The sequence below is a fragment of the Argopecten irradians genome, chromosome 5 (assembly GCF_041381155.1).
Source record: "Argopecten irradians isolate NY chromosome 5, Ai_NY, whole genome shotgun sequence".
Taxonomy (NCBI): Eukaryota; Metazoa; Mollusca; class Bivalvia; order Pectinida; family Pectinidae; genus Argopecten; species Argopecten irradians.
The window spans coordinates 15064708-15088700 of NC_091138.1; the positions used below are offsets into that span (position 1 = coordinate 15064708).

Consider the following 23993-nt stretch of genomic DNA (forward strand, 5'->3'; position numbering starts at 1 on the left):
TCCCTGATTGTAAAAAGGTAATCCTATAGGGATAGATCCCTGATTGTAAAAAGGTAATCCTAAAGGATAGATCCCTGATTGTAAAAAGGTGGATAAGGGATAGATACCTGATTGTAAAAGGTAATCCTAACGGATAGATCCCTGATTGTAAAAAGGTAATCCTACAGGGATAGATCCCTGATTGTAAAAAGGTAATCCTACAGGGATAGATCCCTGATTGTAAAAAGGTAATCCTACAGGGATAGATCCCTGATTGTAAAAAGGTAATCCTACAGGGATAGATCCCTGATTGTAAAAAAGGTAATCCTACAGGGATAGATCCCTGATTGTAAAAAAGGTAATCCTACAGGGATAGATCCCTGATTGTAAAAAGGTAATCCTACAGGGATAGATCCCTGATAGTAAAAAGGTAATCCTAAAGGGATAGATCCATGATAGTAAAAAGGTAATCCTACAGGGATAGATCCCTGATTGTAAAAAGGTAATCCTACAGGGATAGATCCATGATAGTAAAAAGGTAATCCTACAGGGATAGATCCATGATAGTAAAAAGGTAATCCTACAGGGATAGATCCATGATAGTAAAAAGGTAATCCTACAGGGATAGATCCCTGATTGTAAAAAGGTAATCCTACAGGGATAGATCCCTGATAGTAAAAAGGTAATCCTACAGGGATAGATCCTGATAAAAAGGTAATCCTACAGGGATAGATCCTGATAGTAAAAGGTAATCCTAAGGGATAGATCCTGATTGTAAAAAGGTAATCCTACAGGGATAGATCCTGATAGTAAAAAGGTAATCCTACAGGGATAGATCCATGATAGTAAAAAGGTAATCCTACAGGGATAGATCCATGATAGTAAAAGGTAATCCTACAGGAAGCCTGATAGTAAAAGGTAATCCTCAGGGATAGATCCTGATAGTAAAAGGTAATCCTAACAGCGGATAGATCCTGATAGTAAAAAGGTAATCCTACAGGGATAGATCCATGATAGTAAAAAGGTAATCCTACAGGGATAGATCCATGATAGTAAAAAGGTAATCCTACAGGGATAGATCCTCATGATAGTAAAAAGGATTCCTTTAGAGATAGATCCCTGATTGTAAAAAGGTCCTATAGGGATAGATCCCTGATTGTAAAAAGGTAAATCCCTGATTGTAAAAAGGTAATCCTACAGGGATAGATCCATGATAGTAAAAAGGATTCCTTTAGAGATAGATCCCTGATTGTAAAAAGGTAATCCTATAGGGATAGATCCCTGATAGTAAAAAGGTAATCCTATAGGAAAAAATCCCTGATTGTGGGCTGCCCATTCTATTCCTAAATTTAGTATATGTATATTTGAGTAACCAATTAATTACATATTATGTAATATAATATAAACCTAATGCTGATTGTTATCATCGCATTATGTGAGCCTTCATATTCTGAGGAGCTATTTTATTCAATTGTGATAGCTTCTGTAATATTTATTATATAACAATATTACAAACTAATTATAAACCGATAAATTTCTACTTTCAGGATTTGGAGGACCATTTAAAAACATGTAACAGAGCTCGCTGTACACATCAAAGATTTGGGTAAGGCTAAAATGATATTTACAGGTCGAAAGTTCATACTATGATATCCTGAAATACTTTACTTTATTATTCTAGATTCTATGGAGTGTAACATACTCTGACTTTACATATGACAAAGTTATTTGCCCCTGTGGGTAGGTATCAATTATGATACCATGTCTTGGCGAGTATAACATGATCATACTTTCTATAGGAAACAACATCAGTTTTGTTCACACAATAATTACATCACAAGATATATAAGCCTGCAAGGGGGGTGATTTTACAATATGCAAAGATGGGATATGTGAAGACAATTTAATTATTATGATACAAATTAAGTGAATGTTACTTCACTTTAATAGCTGCTGCTGATAATGTTATTGGATTTCAAATGAGTGTTTAATGTTTATTTCCAGATGTGAGTTCATGGGTGTGCATGATGAATTAGATGAACATTTAAAAGTGTGTAAGTTTGAAGGAATGAAAGAGTATATCCATCGTACGGAAGAAAAAATGTCAGATATGCAATATTCACTGAACCAAAAGGACCAGGATGTGGGATTTCTGCGTTCTATGTTAGGGAAGTTAGCAGAAAGACTAGAGAACATGGAAAAACAAACAGAAGACAGAGTGGGTAAGTTACTTATTAAATGGAAAAACAAACATGACAGAGTGGGTAAATTATCATAATAATACAACCAGAAGACAAAATAGGTAACTAAAGGTATGTTCATTGAAACTAAAAACAAACAAACAAAAAGAAAACAAGAGAAGGTAAGTTATAAATTATTAATATTAGAAAGAATAAACAAAAAGTAAAGTACAATGTAGGTTAGGTTCTATATCCTAAAAAATCACAAAGTGACTGCTGATCAGTAACTGCATGTTATATCACTAATTTGTCCACTGTAAAATGATGATGACAAGTGGTATGCTTCATTTCAAAGATAGTGTAGAGATATAAGTCATGAACTTAAACATTGCAAGATGTAATCAGTGACTTGTTAGTTATTTTGATTAAAATCTCCATCCATAAATTTCAGACATCGCGAAAGTTGAAAAAAATGTCCAGACATTCGGGCTTGCAAGGACTGTGAGTAAGCCTGACCTAACAAGATTTTGCCAGACCAAACATTGATGTGAATTTTTGAAGGCAGCTGTTTTCATGATTATCTTATGCAGTTTACGTTTTTGCCAGGTTCTGCACCTGCATAATTCTTCACAGATGCTATTTCTACTGACTTTCGGTACTCCATAATTGGCGGACGGTCGGTCCGGACCAGATTTTGGAATAGGCAGTCCGAGTCAAATTTTGCCAGACATGTCCGTCAGACCGGCAAATTTCGCGATGTCTGAATTTAAAAGAAAAATGCATATTTTTTTTAAGTTTCCAAAAACTATCTTTTTATATAATACAAGTTTTCCTTTTCATGTTCATGTGTTTACTATCAATAAAATTCTGCGAACTGTTACAGAGCATCTTGAACACAGGCTTGGAGATGTGGTAGAGGAACTGGTCAGTGTCAAACGAGATAATACTTTGTTACAGGTAAGTTTGTCTGTAGGGTTGTAGAGTGACTGGTCAGTGTCAAAAAAGATAATACTTTGTTACAGGTAAGTTTGTCTGTGTTACAGGTAAGTTTGTCTGTAGGGTTGTAGAGGAACTGGTCAGTGTCAAATGAGATAATACTTTGTTACAGGTAAGTTTGTCTGTAGGGTTGTAGAGGGACTGGTCAGTGTCAAACGAGATAATACTTTGTTACAGGTAAGTTTGTCTGTAGGGTTGTAGAGGGACTGGTCAGTGTCAAACGAGATAATACTTTGTTACTTTGTTACAGGTAAGTTTGTCTGTAGGGTTGTAGAGGAAGTGGTCAGTGTCAAACGAGATAATACTTTGTTACAGGTAAGTTTGTCTGTAGGGTTGTAGAGGAACTGGTCAGTGTCAAACGAGATAATACTTTGTTACAGGTAAGTTTGTCTGTAGGGTTGTAGAGTGACTGGTCAGTGTCAAACAAGATAATACTTTGTTACAGGTAAGTTTGTCTGTAGGGTTGTAGAGGAAGTGGTCACTGTCAAACGAGATAATACTTTGTTACAGGTAAGTTTGTCTGTAGGGTTGTAGAGGAACTGGTCAGTGTCAAACAAGATAATACTTTGTTACAGGTAAGTTTGTTAGGTCCTTCAAGGAAATCAGTGCCAATAAGGACTTGGATTTGGATATCAGACTATCAAAATAATGCACCATGATAAATTTACCATTAAACCTATAAAAGTAAAGGGAAATAATAAATACACCTAAATGTGTAATATATATTTATTATAAAACTAGTTATATACATCTTTAACAAATATACAAATAGTGTAAACATACATATGTATTTTAATTTTAGCAGTAGTTTTATTTTAGCACTTTTGGCATTGTCTTAGAAGAGCATGTGCAGTGCTAAATTTTATAAAGAGTATTTCCGGTTTTGAACTACTAAATTGTGCTAATTTATTTCCTAGTTAATAAATCATAGTTTTCAGTTTTTTGCATTTGTTTAAAAATTTTAATGCATTAAAATAAGTACATTTACAGTTATATAACTTTTAATGACTTGGATGTAAGTGTAGACAAGGGGTGTTATTGTGGGAGAAACCAGAATGCCCCAGAGAAAGCCCATGTAATGGCAAGGCAGATAGCCCCTGAATCAAATCGAACTCCAGGCTGCTAGGTGTACGGCTTAAATTATTGATCATACCACCTAAACACCATATCTTTTTTTGTGTATATTTTAGAGATGTTTGATAATTTTTGAGTTAATGTACTCCACTGTGTCATATGATAAAAAGTCGCTGACAATGTCATGAGTTTAAAATTTACCTGTTAGTTTATGAAAAGTTATATGATGTATAATGATGACTATTGATGATTCTTAATTGTCAGGATGATTTAGAGCAAGTAAAGAATGTGCTTAGCTCCAGAAGTCTTCCATATGCACGTAAGTAACAATCTTTTCTCCCATATAAAGTCAATTAGTTACCTTTACATGTATAGCTTTTACAAAGAAGTCATTTATTCTCTATAGCTTAGATTTTAGTAAATATACCTTATACCATCATACTAGTATAGGATTAAAAGTGCTGGAAAACATGGTTTTATAATTATTTTTAGGGAACAGTTGAAATAGGGTCATATCCACTCAGCTAGGATAGGATATGTGTCAAAACAATCCTGTAGATGATTAGATGTACATTAAGATCTCAAAAAAATGTTTGAAATCAAGTGTATTTTTATGAATTAATAAATATAGTAGGTAGATTTTACTTGTCATGATTGCATGTATACCTAATGTATGACTCTGCTTATTTTAGCTTACGATCCTCTCCAGATGTTCAAGTGTAGAGGGACGTTTGTTGGGCATCAGGTAAGATACTTACTGTTGTAAGTTACAGCAGTGACAAGTTATAACTATACACCAATTATTAAGGTTTGTTTGCTAAGTTCTTCATGTCGGAACAAGTTTAGTTAGTAATTCTTGAAATAATATCTAGACTATTAGTGTTATATGATAGAATACCGTCAGATAAGAAATTATTTTATCACATAATTCGCCTGGTATTCAGTGATTTTGCCTGTGTAATATTTAAACATCAAACTGCTCTTTGGGGATTATGGTCCTATAAGTCTCCCAGTATTGTAGACAAATGGAATAACGTACGTTAGACATCATGACAGAATCAATAATTAAGGCTCACAAAATTAAAACATCTTAGACTTGTCTCATTAAATGTCATATGAAATGAACACTCCTTTAAGATCCAATATGTGTTTAAATTTCATATGGAGAAAAAGAGATTGACAATTATATATATTGGCCATGGTGAATGTGTTTCAGGGACCAGTTTGGTGTTTGTGTGTCAATAATGACTTCCTGTTCAGTGGATCTTCAGATAAGACGATAAAGGTATGTTTCACAAATACGTTTCTGTCTGTCTGTGATCATGGAAAAGGTGTAATTATAGGGCTATTTCTTATACATTACGTAAAGGTTCTCCCAGGTTTCTGCAGTTTTGCATATTATTTTTTGAGACCAATCATAAACAAAACAAAAGAGACATTCAAAGATGACGGCTTTGGCTCTTTATTATTAAGATCGTTTATTTGGTTTTCTCCTCCTAAATTACAATTTACCAAACATCACAGCATTTTATTTACCTGTAGGTATGGGACACAGGCAATAACTACAAATGTCTGAAGACGTTAGAAGGTCACACAGGTATTGTCTTAGCCATCTGTACCTATGGCAACAAATTATACAGTGGCTCACAGGACAGTAATATCATTGTAAGTATACAAAAAAGGTCTGCTTTTAAATAGCCAGAATTACTTATCTCAGCATATATATTGTTTTTGCATACGAATAGAGTTTTCTCTCATTGCAGTTAGGTATTGATTGTGACATCATTTCTTTGAGAGCGAAACATTATATCATTTAGAGAAAACAAAGTAAATTTCACTCACAAATTAATGACATCACTATCGATACCTTAATTCCTGCAAAGAAGATAAGTTTGTAACATGGAATTTATAGATGTAAAAAAAAAAAAAAAAAAATCTGCATATATATCAACAGTACAATACTTTTGGATAAACTAGAATTGCACATGTCTATTGTTCATTCCTACAAAGTCCTTGTTCAAGGAAAGTTGTTATAAATTATTGTTTGATAGACATTATCACAAGTGTACTGCAGATAATATTATTTTTTTAATATTGATATATGCAACAGTTAGATATAGTATGGAAATGTGTGTTAACCTGTTTTAACAGGTGTGGAACATTGATAACTTTGAACAAGTGACTGTGATAGATGCCCACTGTAATCCCGTCTGTACGCTGGCCTCCACTAAAAGTTTGCTCTTCAGCGGCTCCCTCAAGGTCATCAAGGTAATGTATTACCAAAGGCATTTGATTCACAGGTCAAGAGAGTTTAGTCTTGTATAGTGTTCAGCTTAGTAGACAGGAGAAATCTTGGTCATTATTATAGAAGGCCACTTAGATGTAATTCATGAAGTCAAGATTGACTTCTGATTGTATGTCTTATTCCTAAAATTCTAATCATCAAACAGCTTCTGAAATCACGTGGAAGTTAATCACCCTGTCAATTAAATCGTATATAATTATATTGTCAAAATTGTAATCTAGCAAAGAAGTCAATCTTTAGCAGACTAAAATGAAAATCTTTTAAAATATTCCAAATTATCTCCCTTGTGCTTGTCCTGCCTGTTAAGACTGTATATTAGTATTAGACCTGTTTTGGTAACTGTTTTACACTTAACTTTCTGTACACTGTTTATTATTTATGTAGACATTGTGATTTGGTTTCTGACATACCTGTGGATAAGATATAATTTTGAATAAATAAAATTCTTTGATGAAATATATATGTTGGGTTCAGGAATGATCTGGGGATTGACACAATCTGATAGTACAAATTAAAGTCTTAACATACTTGTTAAAATAAAAGCATAATTATATATACATGTTATGATTTATGTCTTATAATGTTGATGGTAAGTAGAGAGTAACACTTGTTTTGTTAAGTGTATGTCTCTTTGCTGTGAACAGGTATGGGATGTACACACTAATGAGTTGAAACAGGAACTGACAGGACTGAACCACTGGGTGCGGGCGCTCGTGGCTACTCAGAACCACCTGTACAGTGGCTCATATCAGACCATCCGGGTAGGATATTAATCCATCCTCTACTAATACTGTACTTAGTAGCTGATGCCAGTGGTCTTTATCAGGCATATATACTGCTTGATCAGCCAAAAAGATATTACTTATTTAGTGTCTGTGATAATTTATTATTTTTGACATCAGGGTTTGATTTTTCAATTGATGTTATAATACCAGTATATATAATGTATAGTGGTTATTTTCGCTGGTCAAAATTTTGATGATTTGAACTAATAAGATGAAATTAAATTTTAGCAGTTTCAAATTTTTGCGATCTGGCTATACTAGTATTTTACCATTCTCTTTTAATCATATAACCTAAGTAATGAATCAATTTGGAATTCACCTTTTATCATTAAGTTTTCATCAATATTTTTATAGGATTGTATGCATAAAAAATTCCTGACAAACATTTCTTTGATTCATTTAAAGATCTGGGATCTGGAGACGTTAGAGTGCCTACAGATGCTGGAGACATCTGGTGGTAGTGTATACAGTATAGCTATCACAAACTATCACATCCTGTGTGGAACATACGAAAATGTCATACACGTGAGTATTTATCTGTCTTTTTAGCTTTTTAGGCTCTTTCATATTACGTGGATTTAATGAAGGATATGGATATTCTACTTGAGGGTCAAAAACTGTGGTGAAACTAGAGGCTTACTGAGAGCTTTACAACATTTTGTGAATCTGAGGGTAGAATAACTCTGTCCTCAAATTCACAATAAAAGAGAATTTTCTCTCGTATCTTTAACAATAACATTTTTATTGCAATTTTATAATTATGATATACCACCATTTTAAAATCAGTTTGAAGGAAACTGAGACAGCTAGTCCATTCTCCATACATGAAATTTAATATTGGTTGTTTGCATACTAATTTGTAAAGTTTAAAATTTACCTAACTGTGATTTGAAATATCTTTGTACAGGTATGGGAGCTTGAATCAAAAAATCAGATTGTTACTTTAAAAGGACATACTGGTACAGTTTACGCTCTGGCCGAGCTACAGACATCCTCCGGGACAAAGATATTCAGTGCATCGTACGACAGATCATTGAGGGTAAGTTTGTTTTGAATTTATTTCATAACTCTTATTGAATGCAAAAGTTTTACTTACGGTGTGAAACCCTGTTAACTTGAGAACCACTATTCACCTGTTTTACTTACGGTGTGAAACCCTGTTAACTTGAGAACCACTATTCACCTGCTATCCCTAATTCCTTGAATAGTTACATATCCTTCATTAACATGGCACTAAAACCATTTATTTTTTGAACAGATGAATTGGATTGGGAATTAGTACATTTCTCTTATTTTTCAATATCAACATTTAATATTTAAATAACATTAATTCATATAAAATTTATATTGCAATGTATCTTTCCTTTTTTAACCTTTATTATAAATCAAAATTAAAATCATGCCCATAGTTTAACTTTTAACAAGGTTATAGATCTTTTAAACAGTACATTACAATTGACTGTTGATGACTAACCTCTGATTGATTCAAATGTAATGTAATCATTGAAATATTGACTCAAATGTCATGTATTCTTTTAGCTATAACTAAATTGTCTTGTAATCTTTGAACTAATGGCTAAATTATTATGTAATCTTTGAACTATTGACTCAAATGTTATATAATCATTTAACTATTGACTAAAATGTCATTTAGTCTTTGAACTATTGGCTAAAATTTTATGTGCTTATTCAACTATTGACTTAAATGTCATGTAATCTTTGAACTATTAATTAAAATGTCATGTAATATTTGAACTATTGACTAAAATATCATGTAATCTTTGAACTATTGTCTAAAATGTCATGTGATATTTGAACTATTGACTAAAATGTCATGTAATCTTTGAATTATTGACTAAAATGTCACGTGATCTTTGAACTATGACTAAAATGTCATGTAATCTTTGAACTATTCACACAGTGCCTGGATATTGTTGTGTTGGCACGTTTTTCTGCTATTTATTTATGAATCAGATTTGCTCCGACATGCATTTGAAAATTCAAGCAATTAATTTTAAATTAACCCTTGGGAGATCTCACCAACTTTCCTTTGCACATTCAGCACATTTAAAGTTTAAAGGAATTCAAAACGAATCTGTTGGTTTGGTTATGTTATTGCAACTAAATAGTTTCAATTTAATCAGTAATTTTTTTGTTGTTAAAATACTCCAATGTGGTCTTATATATATCATTATAAAAGAACTATGTTCTGGATTGACTTAATACAGTATACAATGTATGTCTTATTTATATCCTTAAACATTTCAAGTTTATTACTTCAAATGTTCTACTTATTTTTTTTTAATTGATATACACTCATACAGGAATGAATACATAAATATATTAATGAGGTCATGGAGTTCTTGAACAACACAAGAGTTGTTTGGGATCAATTAAGTTAATCAAGCTTGATTTGTAAGATGTAAAGGAGTTAGGAATAGAAGCTGACAGTAATCTTACCAAGTCCATTTAATCCTGGACCTCGCCTCTCGAAACAAAAGTACAGATTTAAGTCAAAATTTAACAGTTTTTCTCCTTATGTGACTTATGTGAATCAAATTAACTTAAGTTTGTTCTGAGAAATTGGGGCCTGTTCTAAATCAATGTACTTAACTGGTAGCTACATGTATTACCTATCTCTTAACAGAAAGTATTTTTGGGGTTAAAAAAGACAGCTTGACGAAAGAGCAGTTGGACTGTTGTTTGACTTGATTTGATAAGATTTTTTGAGGGGGGTTGTGGGTTGTGGTAATATCATGATATCTGTGGATCTGTCAGTGTCATTCTTTTACTGAAACAACTTTCATTGTCTGTAATGTCTACTTCACATTGGTAAACCTAAGTTTATGTGTACATCGTAACAATACTATACTATACTATAGTTCTGCTACAAGGAAATAATTATATATCTCTACACACATTCAATTAACATGGCTTGGCTAGTTTGTGTTAAATTTTTAAAATCCTTCAAGGTATCATAACCAATGATTATGTGGCGTAGGAAAGCCTGAGGTCACCAAGTAGAAATTATTCACTGTATGTTAGTGCACTAAAGATAGGCTTGACTCTTATCATGTAAGTGTGTTTGCAGGTGCAGCATGCATGGGTATAAATATTGATTGCCAGACAGCGTAACTATTTACTCACTATATCCACACTATGTCCTTATTGTGTTAGTAAAAGTAGCATAACTCTTGGTGCTGCCAGGCGACTTAACCTATTTACTTGCTATGTACATGTCCTTAGTTCTTATCAAATAGCAAAATCAGCTAATAACAAAAGCTGGTGTTGCTACGCAACCAAATTATTCAATCACCCTATGACAATATTTTCAGTTATTTGGCAAAATCAGCATAACTTTTGGTGCATTTTAAATGGTCAAGGCCACACATGTATAGATATCTGAATGCACTCTCTATACAATACGTCAATTAACATGAAGTTCTTGCATTATCAGTGATATAGAAAAGTGGGATTCTTACCAATATTATTTATAAAATCAGAAGAATGGTTTACAGTAGCTGCATCTAATCACTATTCATTAAGTAGGTTTTGTTTAAATTCTTGCATGTTTTATCTCCTATTCACTTCTTAATACTTGCTATGATAACAAATCCTATTTATATAAAATATTTACTTATAATGTGAGTATTACATGCCATATTTTTCTTGGAGTGGTAAGGGAGATTGATAAACATTTTAAGGGTTTTTGGTCTCAAATAAGGGAGGTATATGTGCGCCCTCTGGGCCTCTTGTTTATGATGAAATTCTTTCCAAAATAAACAAAAACACATAATTTCATGTTCTGTAACATTTTTGCTTCATTTATGTATCAATATCCATTTGACCGCATGTAGCATCTTTAGATACTATTATCTATAGAACAATTGAAACTTTCTGATTGATTTCTATGAGGATTTCCGTTTTGCTTACTAATGCCTAGCAACTATTTATATTCATTCTGTAACACAGTATCCAAAATAGATATGGTTTTTCCTAAATCGATAAAATATACTAAGCAGCTACTGACAGAATCATAAAACAAACAGAAAGTTAAGATACAATTATTAATAAAACAATTGAAACCTTCTGAATAGTTTCTTTTAGGATTTCCATTTTACTTTCTTGCATAGCAACTATTATCTTCATTCATGACACCAGAATAAATAGGGTTTTCCTAAATCCCTTAAAGTGAAACTGGAAATATTAATATGATGAAATTATTTAGGATTAACTTTATGTTGTTTATTTTAAACATATACATCAAATGGATTGGGCATTATGCTATGTTGTTTCTTTCTTTTAGCTCAAAAATGTATGTTAGTTGTAAACTTAGGCTAATTTCCGTAATGTAAAATCTCTAACAATTGTAACGGGTAGTTCTGGATTCTGTAAATATACAAATTATGCATGTGTAGTAGATATCTCAAAAATGATTGAAGATCACTTAATTAGGCATTGTGGTTTTCGTATAAAGGCAGTTTACACTTCATGCATATTCATCGGATATTAAAATCAGAATGTCTTCAGATACTACTCATGAAATGCTTTATAGTAAATGTAAAGACTATGTTAATTAGGATAACTTGGAATTTCACTTGTGATTGTTGCTAAGGAGTGCGTGATTATCTTGTGCTTTTGATTCTAATTGATGAATCTGTATCTTTGTATTCGTATATACACATGTACCCCATTTAAGATAGGATTTGCCAAATTTTTATTAGTTAGATTGCTCCAATGATACATGCCTGATAAGCTTGTTGTATGTATAACAGGATATTATATAATGGAGTTCAGGGATAGACCTCTAAAGACTCGCTGTCACGCCATCAATGCTTCTGTATACTGTCTGGTATAACATGACCGACTTAATTTAATGACATTCTGTTTTTTATACCCTCTCTAACATTCACACCATTTCTATATATGTATGTCACTCCTTTGTGGTTCGTTGCGTTAAATTAACCAGAAGTGATTCTCGGTGTATAGGAAATGTTTCCTTTATAAAGACCTTTAATAATGTAAAAGTACACAGTCATAAACATACACTTGGACAATTTAGCAAGCTCATTTCAGTGAATCCTTTTTATAGAAACTAAGGTAAACCAAACTGGTAAAATCAACTTTAATACAAGTGACTTATTAATTATTTGTGAAAAAAAATTTATTAGAGTTAATTAATTGTTTGAAGTGTTGAAAGTATTGTCTTCATCTTTTTCAGTGTTTTTAATTTAATCTAAAACATTTACTGTAAGCATTAAATGGACTGCATTCAGATGGCAATTATGGGAGTCGGAATGCCAACTGGATAGCAACAATTTTAATGAAGCGTAGCGCATCAAATTGAATTTGCTGCTGTCCAGTTGGCATTCATTAACTTTCTTATTGCCATATGATAGATGTTCAATGCTTATATTTACATTGATAACAATTTCATGTTGAAATTTCAAGAGATTTTGCATCTATAATGAATAAAGAATTTATTATTGTCAAAGAAGATAGCCGTCTTCCATAATCGCTCGCACAACAATTGTGACGTTACAAAGATAATGACGTCATAATTAGCAGATGGTAGTTCAAGGACTGATGAATGCCAAATGTACTTTATAAGATTATATAGTAGGACTGCAGTGAAAATGTAAATATATAAAATTGTCGATGATGGAAGGGCTCAGTGAGCTACAAGCTTTATTTGAATTCTGATAGATACTGATTTGATCTATAACTTTAAGTTAATCTGCTCACCCACTAACACTGCTCAAAAAGGCTCCAATGTTTTACTTTGTCCTAATCAACAGTGAAGTAATTACAGGGTTAGAAATTAACACTCGCGCAGCGGCCAAATGTGAGTTGAAAATTGAAATGGCAAGTTGAAAATATTGTACAATGTACTTTCAATTTTAGGCAAGAGAGTGTATCAATTATCTTTCTCAATTTACGTCCAAACACTATACCATATGGACCAAGACATTGACTTATCTTATGTCATATAGTCTACTTAGAAGACTACCAATCCTGCTGTTTATTATGTGAGCAAAAGCAAGTGCCACCTTAATCATGAATAGCTAGTTCTTATTCGGACAAACTGCCACATTCTGAAAATGAATTGTTGTTATACTATATATACTACAGAGACACTAAAATGTTCAACATTTATTTTTACATACAATAAATAAATATCAATGAAATTGGGTATATAACACAAAAATCTGAGTGTACTCTCATCATAAACCGCTTCGCGGTTTATTTAGATTACACTCAGATTTTTGTGTTATATCTCCATAACATAAAAAATCTATTCAAGTTAATCCTTAAATACAATAAATAAATATCAATGAAATTGGGTGCGATCAATTTTACTTTTAATGTGGCAAGTATGTTTCTAATTTGACCAGTTGAAATTAACTGATTTTCTAAAAATGGATAATGACTCAAAAATTAAATTCCACTCCTGAATTATGGACTTTATGGAGCTTTAATGTAATTGACCTCTCATAGCCTGAGTTGATGTGTTTTATGTCTGATGGCAGAGGGACAACACACAAAAGAATCACCATCACCAACCCAATTTGTCTTTGAATGGCATTCATCAGGTCATGAACACACACATCTCTGGGCTTATTAATGTCTGTCTGGCCAGACATACCTATGTACTATGATCTTGATGTTACTCATATCTATGAGCAAGACCATGTAACCATTTACAATCATGGAAATTGACGTTAGATTTAGATTGAGAATGTATTAGGTCCCTTACAATTCAATTTTAGTATATTGTGTATTCCTTTTTAATGTTAATGCATTTTTCTCTATGATTTGCATTGATACAATATTAGAATTGATATATTGAATCTTAGCCTGATATTGGTCCTATATATATATCATGAACATGTCTTTACCTCTCTAAGACTAACTTCGTATGTAAAGGACTGCCGACCTGTTGACAGTCCGACAGATACTTTGCATACCTATTATTAGCAATGGATGAAATCAAAGGACCTTCACATCACCTGTCAGTAGCAGTCAGTATATATTTGTGACAAACTCTGACCAAATGGAGTTTGATCTATAATCGTCAGTATTGATTTGATCCACCAATCTACACATGCAGTAATTATCATTCATAATCAAATTCCTGCTCAAGCCAGTGACTTTATGTAGGATCAAGATGCTACCATTGTAAAAGAATAGGGATGTGATTCCTGTTGAGTGCCCCGACCAGGAATCAAACCTGGGTCTCAAGTGTGAAAAACTAACGGCTCTACTGACTGAGCCAATTAAATTACATACTCTGTCCACTGATTAACACAGACCGTATTTAACACAATGTACATGTACAAACCACACTGACCCGCTCTTTTTACACTATATACTCCTGTTTTTTCATCAGATTTTCTTAATCTGAACCCGCAACTCTAACCACCCTCCATGGGTTATTTCATTGGGCGCCAAAGTGTAAAAGAAACCCTTTATATATATGTCCATCATCAGTCTGGCTTTCTCTCTGTTCTCCAACACATTTGCTTGGGTTCAATATCTTAGACTTACTTGCACTTGAACTTTGAATCAACTTTTATTTATATAGCTTAGTTAGGCATAGGGACTGTTGCACTATGAAATCAGGTGTCTGCGATCTATAGTTTGACCTTTGACCTACATTTTAGAAAAAAAATGTTTATTTGAATTGCATGGCTTAAGGCACTGGAACTTTATACTTAGTATATAAACTCACTTATTGAGTCAAAAATTCTTGTCAAAGTTGTCATCTTTACGTCTGATGTTTTTTTAAAAAGTTGTTTTTAAATGGAAACAAAGCAGTCAGAGGGTGAGTGCTTTGTTCAAAGATTCTGCTTTGTTTATGGTGTATTTAGCAGAACTTCTTTGCCTGGTGTGAAGTCTGTTATTTTGCTTTGTTATGACTTCATTGCCTGGTATAAAAGTATATAAGTATAAAATTACTGACCTGTCAGGTATTCTGCTTTTTTTAAAGGATTTGTGCAGCCAAAATTTTTATTTGATAATACGTCAGGATATTGCTTTGGATGAATGAAAAATTAAGTCCCACCCAACCAATCGCCTAGCTTTTAGCGCTATCGGTTGGTTTTGGTCGTGATTTACGGGTAGTGTCGACTACGGTTCAGAAATAATGAGCTAGGCGGTCACGTGGTCTTGTGATGTCACTGTAGTCCGCGGCTACACAAGGTAAGCATATAGTACTATACATCTATACAGCACATATACGTATACGTTAGATCTACAATTTGAGTTTTTTCGAGTAAATGGTTATTCTATATTTACGATGTAGATATTTTCAGTTTCAAAATATTCCATTTACACCATTTCAAACATTCAAACAAGCATATATCTAACTTTACATTAGATAATCAGTCCAATTTGATAGCGATATCAAAATGATGTTCGGATCAGTCTGGACTGAGATTTAGATAGCATATTATGTAAATTTCTGTGTAATAAAAAAAAACAAGTATAATGTAACACTATATTTTTACGAGTAAAATCCCCAAATTTAGTATGAATATATCTAGAATCCGTGTTTTTATTTCAAACTTCTGCCATAACGATGCAAACACTGCAGTTTTTTAGTAAAAATAAGATGTGGACGGTTATCAGTTATGTGATATTGGAGTACTGTAACAGTACCGAACTTATACCGAAAATAATATGTATATCTATATTGTTGCCTTTGAAACTTTATATCTTGTACCTTTTCAAAAATAAACTTAGTGATATTTAAATAAGTATATTTAGTGTGGTAATGCTGTAACCCTTCTTGTAATGTATGACTAGATTCGAAACTGTGAATATACATGCCTAGAATTTTTACAAATACCTTAGAAATTACGGGAGATTGCTATCTGCCACGATTCCTTAATTACAGTACTAGACTGGAATAATTTTTAAGGTTAAATCTTTAGTTGAAATAGTTCTTAGAACCATTTTTGTTTCTGAATAAGTCAACTTCCATTATTGTTTTACCTGTGTACCAAATATATATATATATGTAATATATACTCCTAGGTATGATCAGGGATATTTTATTTCCATTTGCTTTTACATCTCCATTTTAAAAATGGAGGTGACAATAAAAAAAAACCTAGAGCATAGATGTACGGGGTTTCCATAATTCAAATCACAATCCAATTAACGGTGTCCTAACCTGATAGTAAGACAATAGCAAATACCCGATATAGTCCATCGAATAGCAAATTGCCCGCGACCAGGTAATTACAGGTGAGTTCGATGAATGGCGTTTTGTACAGGTAGGCAACATCCTGGTCTAGGTATTACATAACCATCAAACCAAAGGCATGGCTAGTTATATATCTATATCGGAGTATCTACTCGTAAATCGATTAAAAATTGAAAGCGACCGCACGGTCTGAAAAAAATAGTTTGTATTGCTTAATATATCAATACTTAGATCTTTTATAATATCAAAAATAAATTCTTTCTACCACATGTTGAAAGGTTTTACGGTATTGTAAAAATGTATTCGGTTAGCAACATGCACACAACACAATGTTTGTAATGATCAATTATCGGTGTGTACGTACGTCAATACTTTAATCAAGGATTTCTTAAATTGTTACGTAAAATTTCATTTTACGGTAACAAACTTTGTAATTCACAGTGTATCAAAGATACAGACTACAGGAGAATATTATCTAATTAAAGCTTATTCGTTGCTGAACTCATCGACAAAAAATCCAAAATCTTTATTTCTTAGTGGATTTTCTTTCATAATTACACGAAAATACCTGCTATTATAGCATAAATTAGAGTATTTGAAACATCGCATTTCACTCTTTTAGTTAATTACATTCGAGCCAAAGTTATTGTACGATTAACATCATTTAAGAGTAATCCTAAAAAATCGTTGATCGACTTTCCATGTGACAGTCGTAGTACATGTAAGTGATACATGTAGCACATCAGTTATAGTACAGCTATTAAGCAACGGACTATTATGACGTCACACGGTTTAGAGCTAGAAAATATGCATAATCGGGCGGTCAGAATTTTGGACCTCGATATCGACGGCTTATAGGTTATTCCGGTCGTGTGCGGCACAGAGAGGTTACACGTGCTAATAAAGCCATTTCCAGCATAAACTGAAACTATCTTTTTTGACTGCACAAATCCTTCAAGCCAGGTTTATTTTTTATACAAACAAAATTTGTATGTGTACTTTAACTTAGTCACAACTGTTTCAAGGCCATCTGGACAATGTCATCTCATAAGTTCTGTCAGCTATGTTAATGTGGGAGAAATATTGATGTTTATTCACTCGACTTTAGAACATACATCAATCATTGATTTTGTAAATGTTTGGACAAACAAAGCAAACAAAAGTGTATGGTTATCCAAACTAAAATAATTTGTAAAAGACTTTGTGGTCATGTTTTCAGAGTATCAGTTGACATTTATCAGATCTTATCTAGAACTGGCAATACAGCATGTGTTGAGTTTTGTGGTAAAGGTTGTGTTAAAGGTCAAATCCTTAATCTGTCAGTTCTTGGGTCAAGCTTTATGAAGATTTATATGTTTATCACAATGTTCTATGCTGGAAAACGTCAAGAAGAGATCACATTCACTTCTTTATCTTGCTAGAAACTTAGGCCACACCTATTTGAAAATTTGAAACCTAGTTCTTCGGGAATTTCCACCCCTAAAATGGAAATGTTAGAAATAAAATTTAGAAAATTTTCCCACCCTCTTTTCAGCCGCTCGTAAATCTGAAGAATGAAAGTCTGATTTTCCCTTTCTTTCTGGTTTGTGCTTTAGACAAGCTGAAATCCTTATCACTTGAGCGCTTAAATCGGTAGGAAAACAAAAGTTTAAGCGCAAAAGGGAACCAGATTAATAAAAAACAAATGAAAAAATGGGGGGTGTTTATGTTGCAACTTTGAGAACTTTTGACAGAGATGTTCTTGTTCCCTGTACTGTAAGACGTTTAAAGATTTGTTCGATTCTATAAACGTAAATGATGAAAATGTCATCAATGTGGTAGACGTAAAATTACATGCTTCATAGATAATCAAATGCTTAAAATTACGAACCTATTTTCCTTTTCTGAATATTGGCATCAAATTCAATGTTTATTTTTATTTTTTTTTACTTTTACTTCATATCATGCCAACAACAGCTATCCATGGAATAAATCTCCTTCCAAATTTAGAAATTGAATGTTTTTGTATTGAATGTTTGATATCAAAGATGAAAGCAAGATTACAGAAACTAAAATAAGAATAATGCAATTGAAATTAATATGATGATATTGAATGCTTCTATAGTTTTGCATGACTAGTCAAGATTGTATCTATACTGTGAATTTTAATATATTTACCTTTGATTTCGTGTGACTCTAAGACATTCCAATTATTACTTTTGCATGCTTGAATTTTTTTTTTTTTAATGTAAATTTACATGAAAAAAAAAGCATTTTCATGTAAAAAATGCACACCTTTTGTTCTATTGGGTGTGGCAAAATTTCACAGGTTCCCAATATTGTCAATCAACAATATTTCTGATTCTCCAACAGTGTTTTTAGTGGAGTTCCACCTGGACGAAAAATAAAAAGAAACTGTTGCTTTATGGTATAAATATATTTGAATTTGTAAATAACTTAGTTAATTTTTTTTCTATGTCAAGGCATGGCATGTTAATAAATGTTCAGACAACAATTAGGCTTTTAGACAAGTCAATAGCAAAGAGGCCAAAGATGTTAGTTATATCTTTTCTTTTGACTCTCAAAATATAAAATGCTACAACCTGCATGTACATAGAACACAAATACAATGTATTTGGCATTGTGTTTATGTTTGTATACATCATATATATTCTCACCGCTTGCCACATTTTTTTTGGAAAATGAAAATTAAAAAAAAAAAAACCCACCAAGACGGACCAGGGTGAAGTTATGCGATACCATGGCGTCCGGCATCTGTCCGTCCATCCGTCAACAATCAACTTCTTCTTCATAATTGTTACTATGAAGTCGACTTTTTCCCTAAAATTATAACACTTATATTGCAATGGGTCATTACTTACCATCCTTATGGAGTTGGGATTCAAAATTGTGCAATGGGTGTTATTTCAAATAAGAGTTTTTATGATAATTACTAAATAGACCAGGTGAGCAATACAGGCCCTCTGGGCCTCTTGTATCGTATATAGAATACATTTGGTTGATTGGTTTAAGATTAATGAACCTATGTGTCTGGTTACGGAGGTGAATGTGAAGTGGAACCAGTACCTGGCTGCATAGAATAATGTGTAAAATATTTATAAGTGAGAGCAATAAGATATAAGATTTGCATAGATTTGATAAGATTGAGTCATCTTAAGGTTAAACAATGTGTGATATTTTTGATAAGATTGAGTCACTGTAAGATCAAATTGAATCATAAAAATTTAAAAGTAAATCGAAAAAAAAAAAAAAAATTGAGTCAAATATATACTGCAAAATATATCTTTATTCAATCTAAGATAATACTTTCCAACTCCACTCGTTTCATTTTAATATCTTAACTTCATCCCAGTTTTTAAAAGTGTTTTCAAGTCTTGTATTTCATGCAGTTGATTTGTCTGTTCATTTTCTTCGACCTACAGCATCTAGGTATTTGATGAGGTCTTGCAGATACAGGCCTTTTGGGTATGCTGACACATGGGATAGTTCAAATCCATCTGAAACATTGGTTCATAGAGATATATTACAGGTTGAAACATATTACAATATGGATATGCATATCTTAAAGGCCCATTGCATTTCTATAACACCTTTATTCTGTCTATAATATAGTTCTCTATTGCTTTTATATTGTCACTGGTTGTCAATGCTAATTATGTCACCTGAGTTTTGCAGTTCTCTGACATACCATGTTATACATTGTTTAAAATCATTTGTCTAGTATCTTATTGTCTTCTATCACCCTTTATGATTTTGTGAATTGATTTGTGTCGATAAACTTATTATTACGTGTAATTTAGTTGCCTGACATAGAACTGTCTTGTGTTGCCTCATGTTGTCTTTTCTCCACCCTTTACATATGTTTGGGTCCCATCATGTGTTGTGAACAAAAACCAGAGTGTCCTGTATTTTGACCTTCGATACATTCGACGAAAAAGAGGCGGTGCATCATGCATCAACACCTAGTGACGGTGACCTATATTTAATCTTTGACATAACATTTCTGATTCTCTGAAAATCACTAAAACTTAATGCTTAGCTTGTTAGTCCACCTACAAGACATATATAGTGTTTAACAAAGTCGCTTTGACCTTCATTATGGCCTATGTCATGCTCTCAGAAAAAATATCTCAAGATTCTATATACCATATATGACACTTGAACTTTGATGTTAAGGTACATTTTGGGGAGGTGATCTGTCACATAAAAACAACTTCATGGTAACCTACATTTTCAGGTCACCTGAGACGAAGCCTCAAGTGATCTATTCTAATCGCCTTTTGTCCGTTGTGCGTCATCCGTCGTGCGTCCTCCGTCGTGCGTCATCCGTCGAGTGTCGTCCGTCGTCCTTCGTATGTCCGTAAACAATTTACATTTTCGACTTCTTCTCCACAACTGCTGAAGCAATTTCAATGAAATTTTGCATAAATCTTCTAAGGCATAAGGCAAATCAAAATTGTGAATTATATGGTCTCAAACCCCCAGGGGGGCTGCGGGAGGGACCAAAAGTTGTAAAATTGAGTAAAATTTCAAAGATCTCTAGTCACAAGATATGGTAGAATCAAATACTCTTCATAGATAGAAAGGTCTTAAGGTCCTTTACAAAATTTGTGAATGATATGACCCTGGGGTCTCCAGTTTCCCCCTGGGGAGGGGGTTAAGTTTACTATAGTTCATATAGGGAAAACGCATTTTTGAGTATCATTTGGTCATTTGTAATAGGAAATGAGTCAAATGTTGTCAGAATTGTCAGTATGAGATGGCCATTAAATCCTATTAACAAATTTTCTATCACTGACCCCCAGGGGCCTTAGGGGCGGGGTCAAAAGGGGTTAAATAGGCTAAAACTTCAAAAATCTTCTTCTGAAATTCTGGAAATGGTAGAATCAAATTCATTTCATAGATAGAAAGGTCTTAAGGTCCTTTACAAAAATTGTGAATTATATGACCCTGGGGTCTCACGTTTCCCCATAGGGAGGGGGTCAAGTTTACAATAGTTTATATAGGGAAAACACATTTATGAGCATTTTTTGCTCAATTTTCATTGGAAACGAGTCAAACTTGGTAAGAATTAGCATTTTAACATATCAATATTGGTCCAGACCGGCCCCCTGGGGGCAGAGGGGCGAGGCCAAATAGGCTAAAACTTCAAAAATATTCTTCTAAAATTCTGGAAATGGTATAATCAATTACACTTTAGAGATGAAAAGGTCTTAAAGTGTGTTTTATAAAAATTATGAATTATATGACCCTGGGGTCTCATGTTTCCCCTTGGGGAGAGGGTCAAGTTTACTATAGTTTATATAGCTAGGAAAAACACATTAATGAGCATTTTTTGCTCAAGTTTCATAGGAAATGAGTCAAACTTGGTTAGAATTATGAGCCTGAGATAGCAACTTAATATCATATCAATATTGGTCCTGGGCGACCACCTGGGAGTAGAGGGGTGGGGCTAAAAAAATAGGCTAAAATTTCAAAAATATTCTTCGAAATTTCTGGAAATAGTAGAATCAAATAATTATACATGTAGATGGAAAGGTCTTAAGGTGTTTTATAAAAAATGTGAATTAGACGACCCTGGGGTCTCATGTTTCCCCTTGGGGAGTGGGTCAAGTTTAATATAAAAGGTTATATAGGAAAAACACATTAATGAGCATTTTTTGCTCAAGTTTCATAGGAAATGAGTCAAACTTGGTTAGAATTATGAGCCTGAGATAGCAACTTAATATCATATCAATATTGGTCCTGGGCGACCACCTGGGAGTAGAGGGGTGGGGCTAAAAAAATAGGCTAAAATTTCAAAAATATTCTTCGAAATTTCTGGAAATAGTAGAATCAAATAATTATACATGTAGATGGAAAGGTCTTAAGGTGTTTTATAAAAAATGTGAATTAGACGACCCTGGGGTCTCATGTTTCCCCTTGGGGAGTGGGTCAAGTTTAATATAAAAGGTTATATAGGAAAAACACATTAATGAGCATTTTTGATCAATTTTCATAGGAAATGAGTCAAACTTGGTTAGAATTATTAGCCTAAGATATAGCATTTTAACATCCATATCAGTCCTCGATGACCCCCTGGGGGACCAGAGGGGCAGGACCAAACAGGGTCAAAATGATTGAAATTTCAAAAAATACTTTTAAGTTCACAGGTTTCATGGAAGCAAATACTTGCACTTAATATTTAATTAATAATATTCAAATCAGAATGTGACCGTATTTCATTTTTTATGCACAATATATATTTTTTACTTTCTAATTATGGTCAGTATGTTCCTGACATTTGACTGAAATTTTGGTAGAAAGAAATACAATGTACTACACAATATTCAACATTGCCAAATTTTAAGTACCGATATTTGTCTATTACTGACGTTTGTGCTGACGCTTGGATGAAGAACTACCTGCATTGTTCAGATGAATAACAGAACTTTATCTCTACATAGGCATCTATATATTAATTTGTTAGGCTGATCCTGTTCACTGAATATTTTAAGTTTTATGTGCTAGTAGTGGATGACAATTTCGACATGTTATTCTTTTCTAATACATTGGTATATTGAAAATCTTAAGGTTTGATGAATTATAAGCTGTGAAAATCATTCAAATGGACAGATAAACATGTTTGATGTCTTATGAACATTTACACACAGCGCAGAATTTATGTACTGTGAAATTCTTGTTTTTTATTTACATGTATATTTACATTATTAGAATGTATATGAAAACATACCATAATAAATGAATTTGCGTAAATGTGTAGCGATGTTTGGCAGTACTGCCAAAATTCATTTTGAGCTCTTATTTGTACTTGTAAAATTAAAACCTATACATTGTAAGTACCAAGGTATTGTTATTCCTAAAAAATGATGTTGACACTTGCTGGCTAATAACATATTAAAGCTTTTCATGATTGGCGCATATATCTTTATATATTAGGAAGGATATACTATGAAGAAAATCCGAGAATGGCGCGAAAACCTGACGTTAACATGACGTCACAATAGAGACGTGGATGTTGCGTATTGAATCAATGGAATTGTACGTTTAAACGAGTTTTGTGTAATCAAATGGTCTGAAAAAATAAATATAAGCATTGATGTTGCCTTTTTTATAATCATCTGGGAATGAAATAAATTTTGTTCGCAAACTTTTGTGAGAATCTGCGCGGATTCACACAGTTTGCAAACAATATTTCTTTTATACCCCGATGGAGTGAAAAAATAGTGACATCAATGCTTAACTCAACAACAAACAGTATGATGATATAATATCATAGCTATTACAAGGCCAAGAGATATCATACTCATCCTGAATTAATGCCATTTGACCTGTATGCAATATTAAAGGCGTGAAATTGTTCTCTTTTTTTTCTAAATTAATGTGAGTGGATAAATAGATTCCATACAAAGTTAAGGGGTTGAACTATTTAAAATTTTAAGATTGATTTTTTTTCTCAAAAT

At 32.9% G+C, this 23993-nt stretch overlaps 1 protein-coding gene across 1 annotated transcript in view; it reads left to right on the forward strand.

Moving 5' to 3' along the window:
* The window catches only part of LOC138322970 (E3 ubiquitin-protein ligase TRAF7-like), a 45602-nt gene that overhangs the window by 6370 nt on the left and 15239 nt on the right, over nucleotides 1-23993 (forward strand). The window contains exons 7-17 of the mRNA XM_069267248.1: nucleotides 1527-1585; nucleotides 1984-2201; nucleotides 3043-3116; nucleotides 4494-4548; nucleotides 4922-4974; nucleotides 5446-5514; nucleotides 5772-5894; nucleotides 6381-6497; nucleotides 7179-7295; nucleotides 7725-7844; nucleotides 8227-8358. Coding sequence (XP_069123349.1) covers nucleotides 1527-1585; nucleotides 1984-2201; nucleotides 3043-3116; nucleotides 4494-4548; nucleotides 4922-4974; nucleotides 5446-5514; nucleotides 5772-5894; nucleotides 6381-6497; nucleotides 7179-7295; nucleotides 7725-7844; nucleotides 8227-8358 — 1137 coding nt within the window. The remainder of the gene's footprint in view (nucleotides 1-1526; nucleotides 1586-1983; nucleotides 2202-3042; nucleotides 3117-4493; nucleotides 4549-4921; nucleotides 4975-5445; nucleotides 5515-5771; nucleotides 5895-6380; nucleotides 6498-7178; nucleotides 7296-7724; nucleotides 7845-8226; nucleotides 8359-23993) is intronic.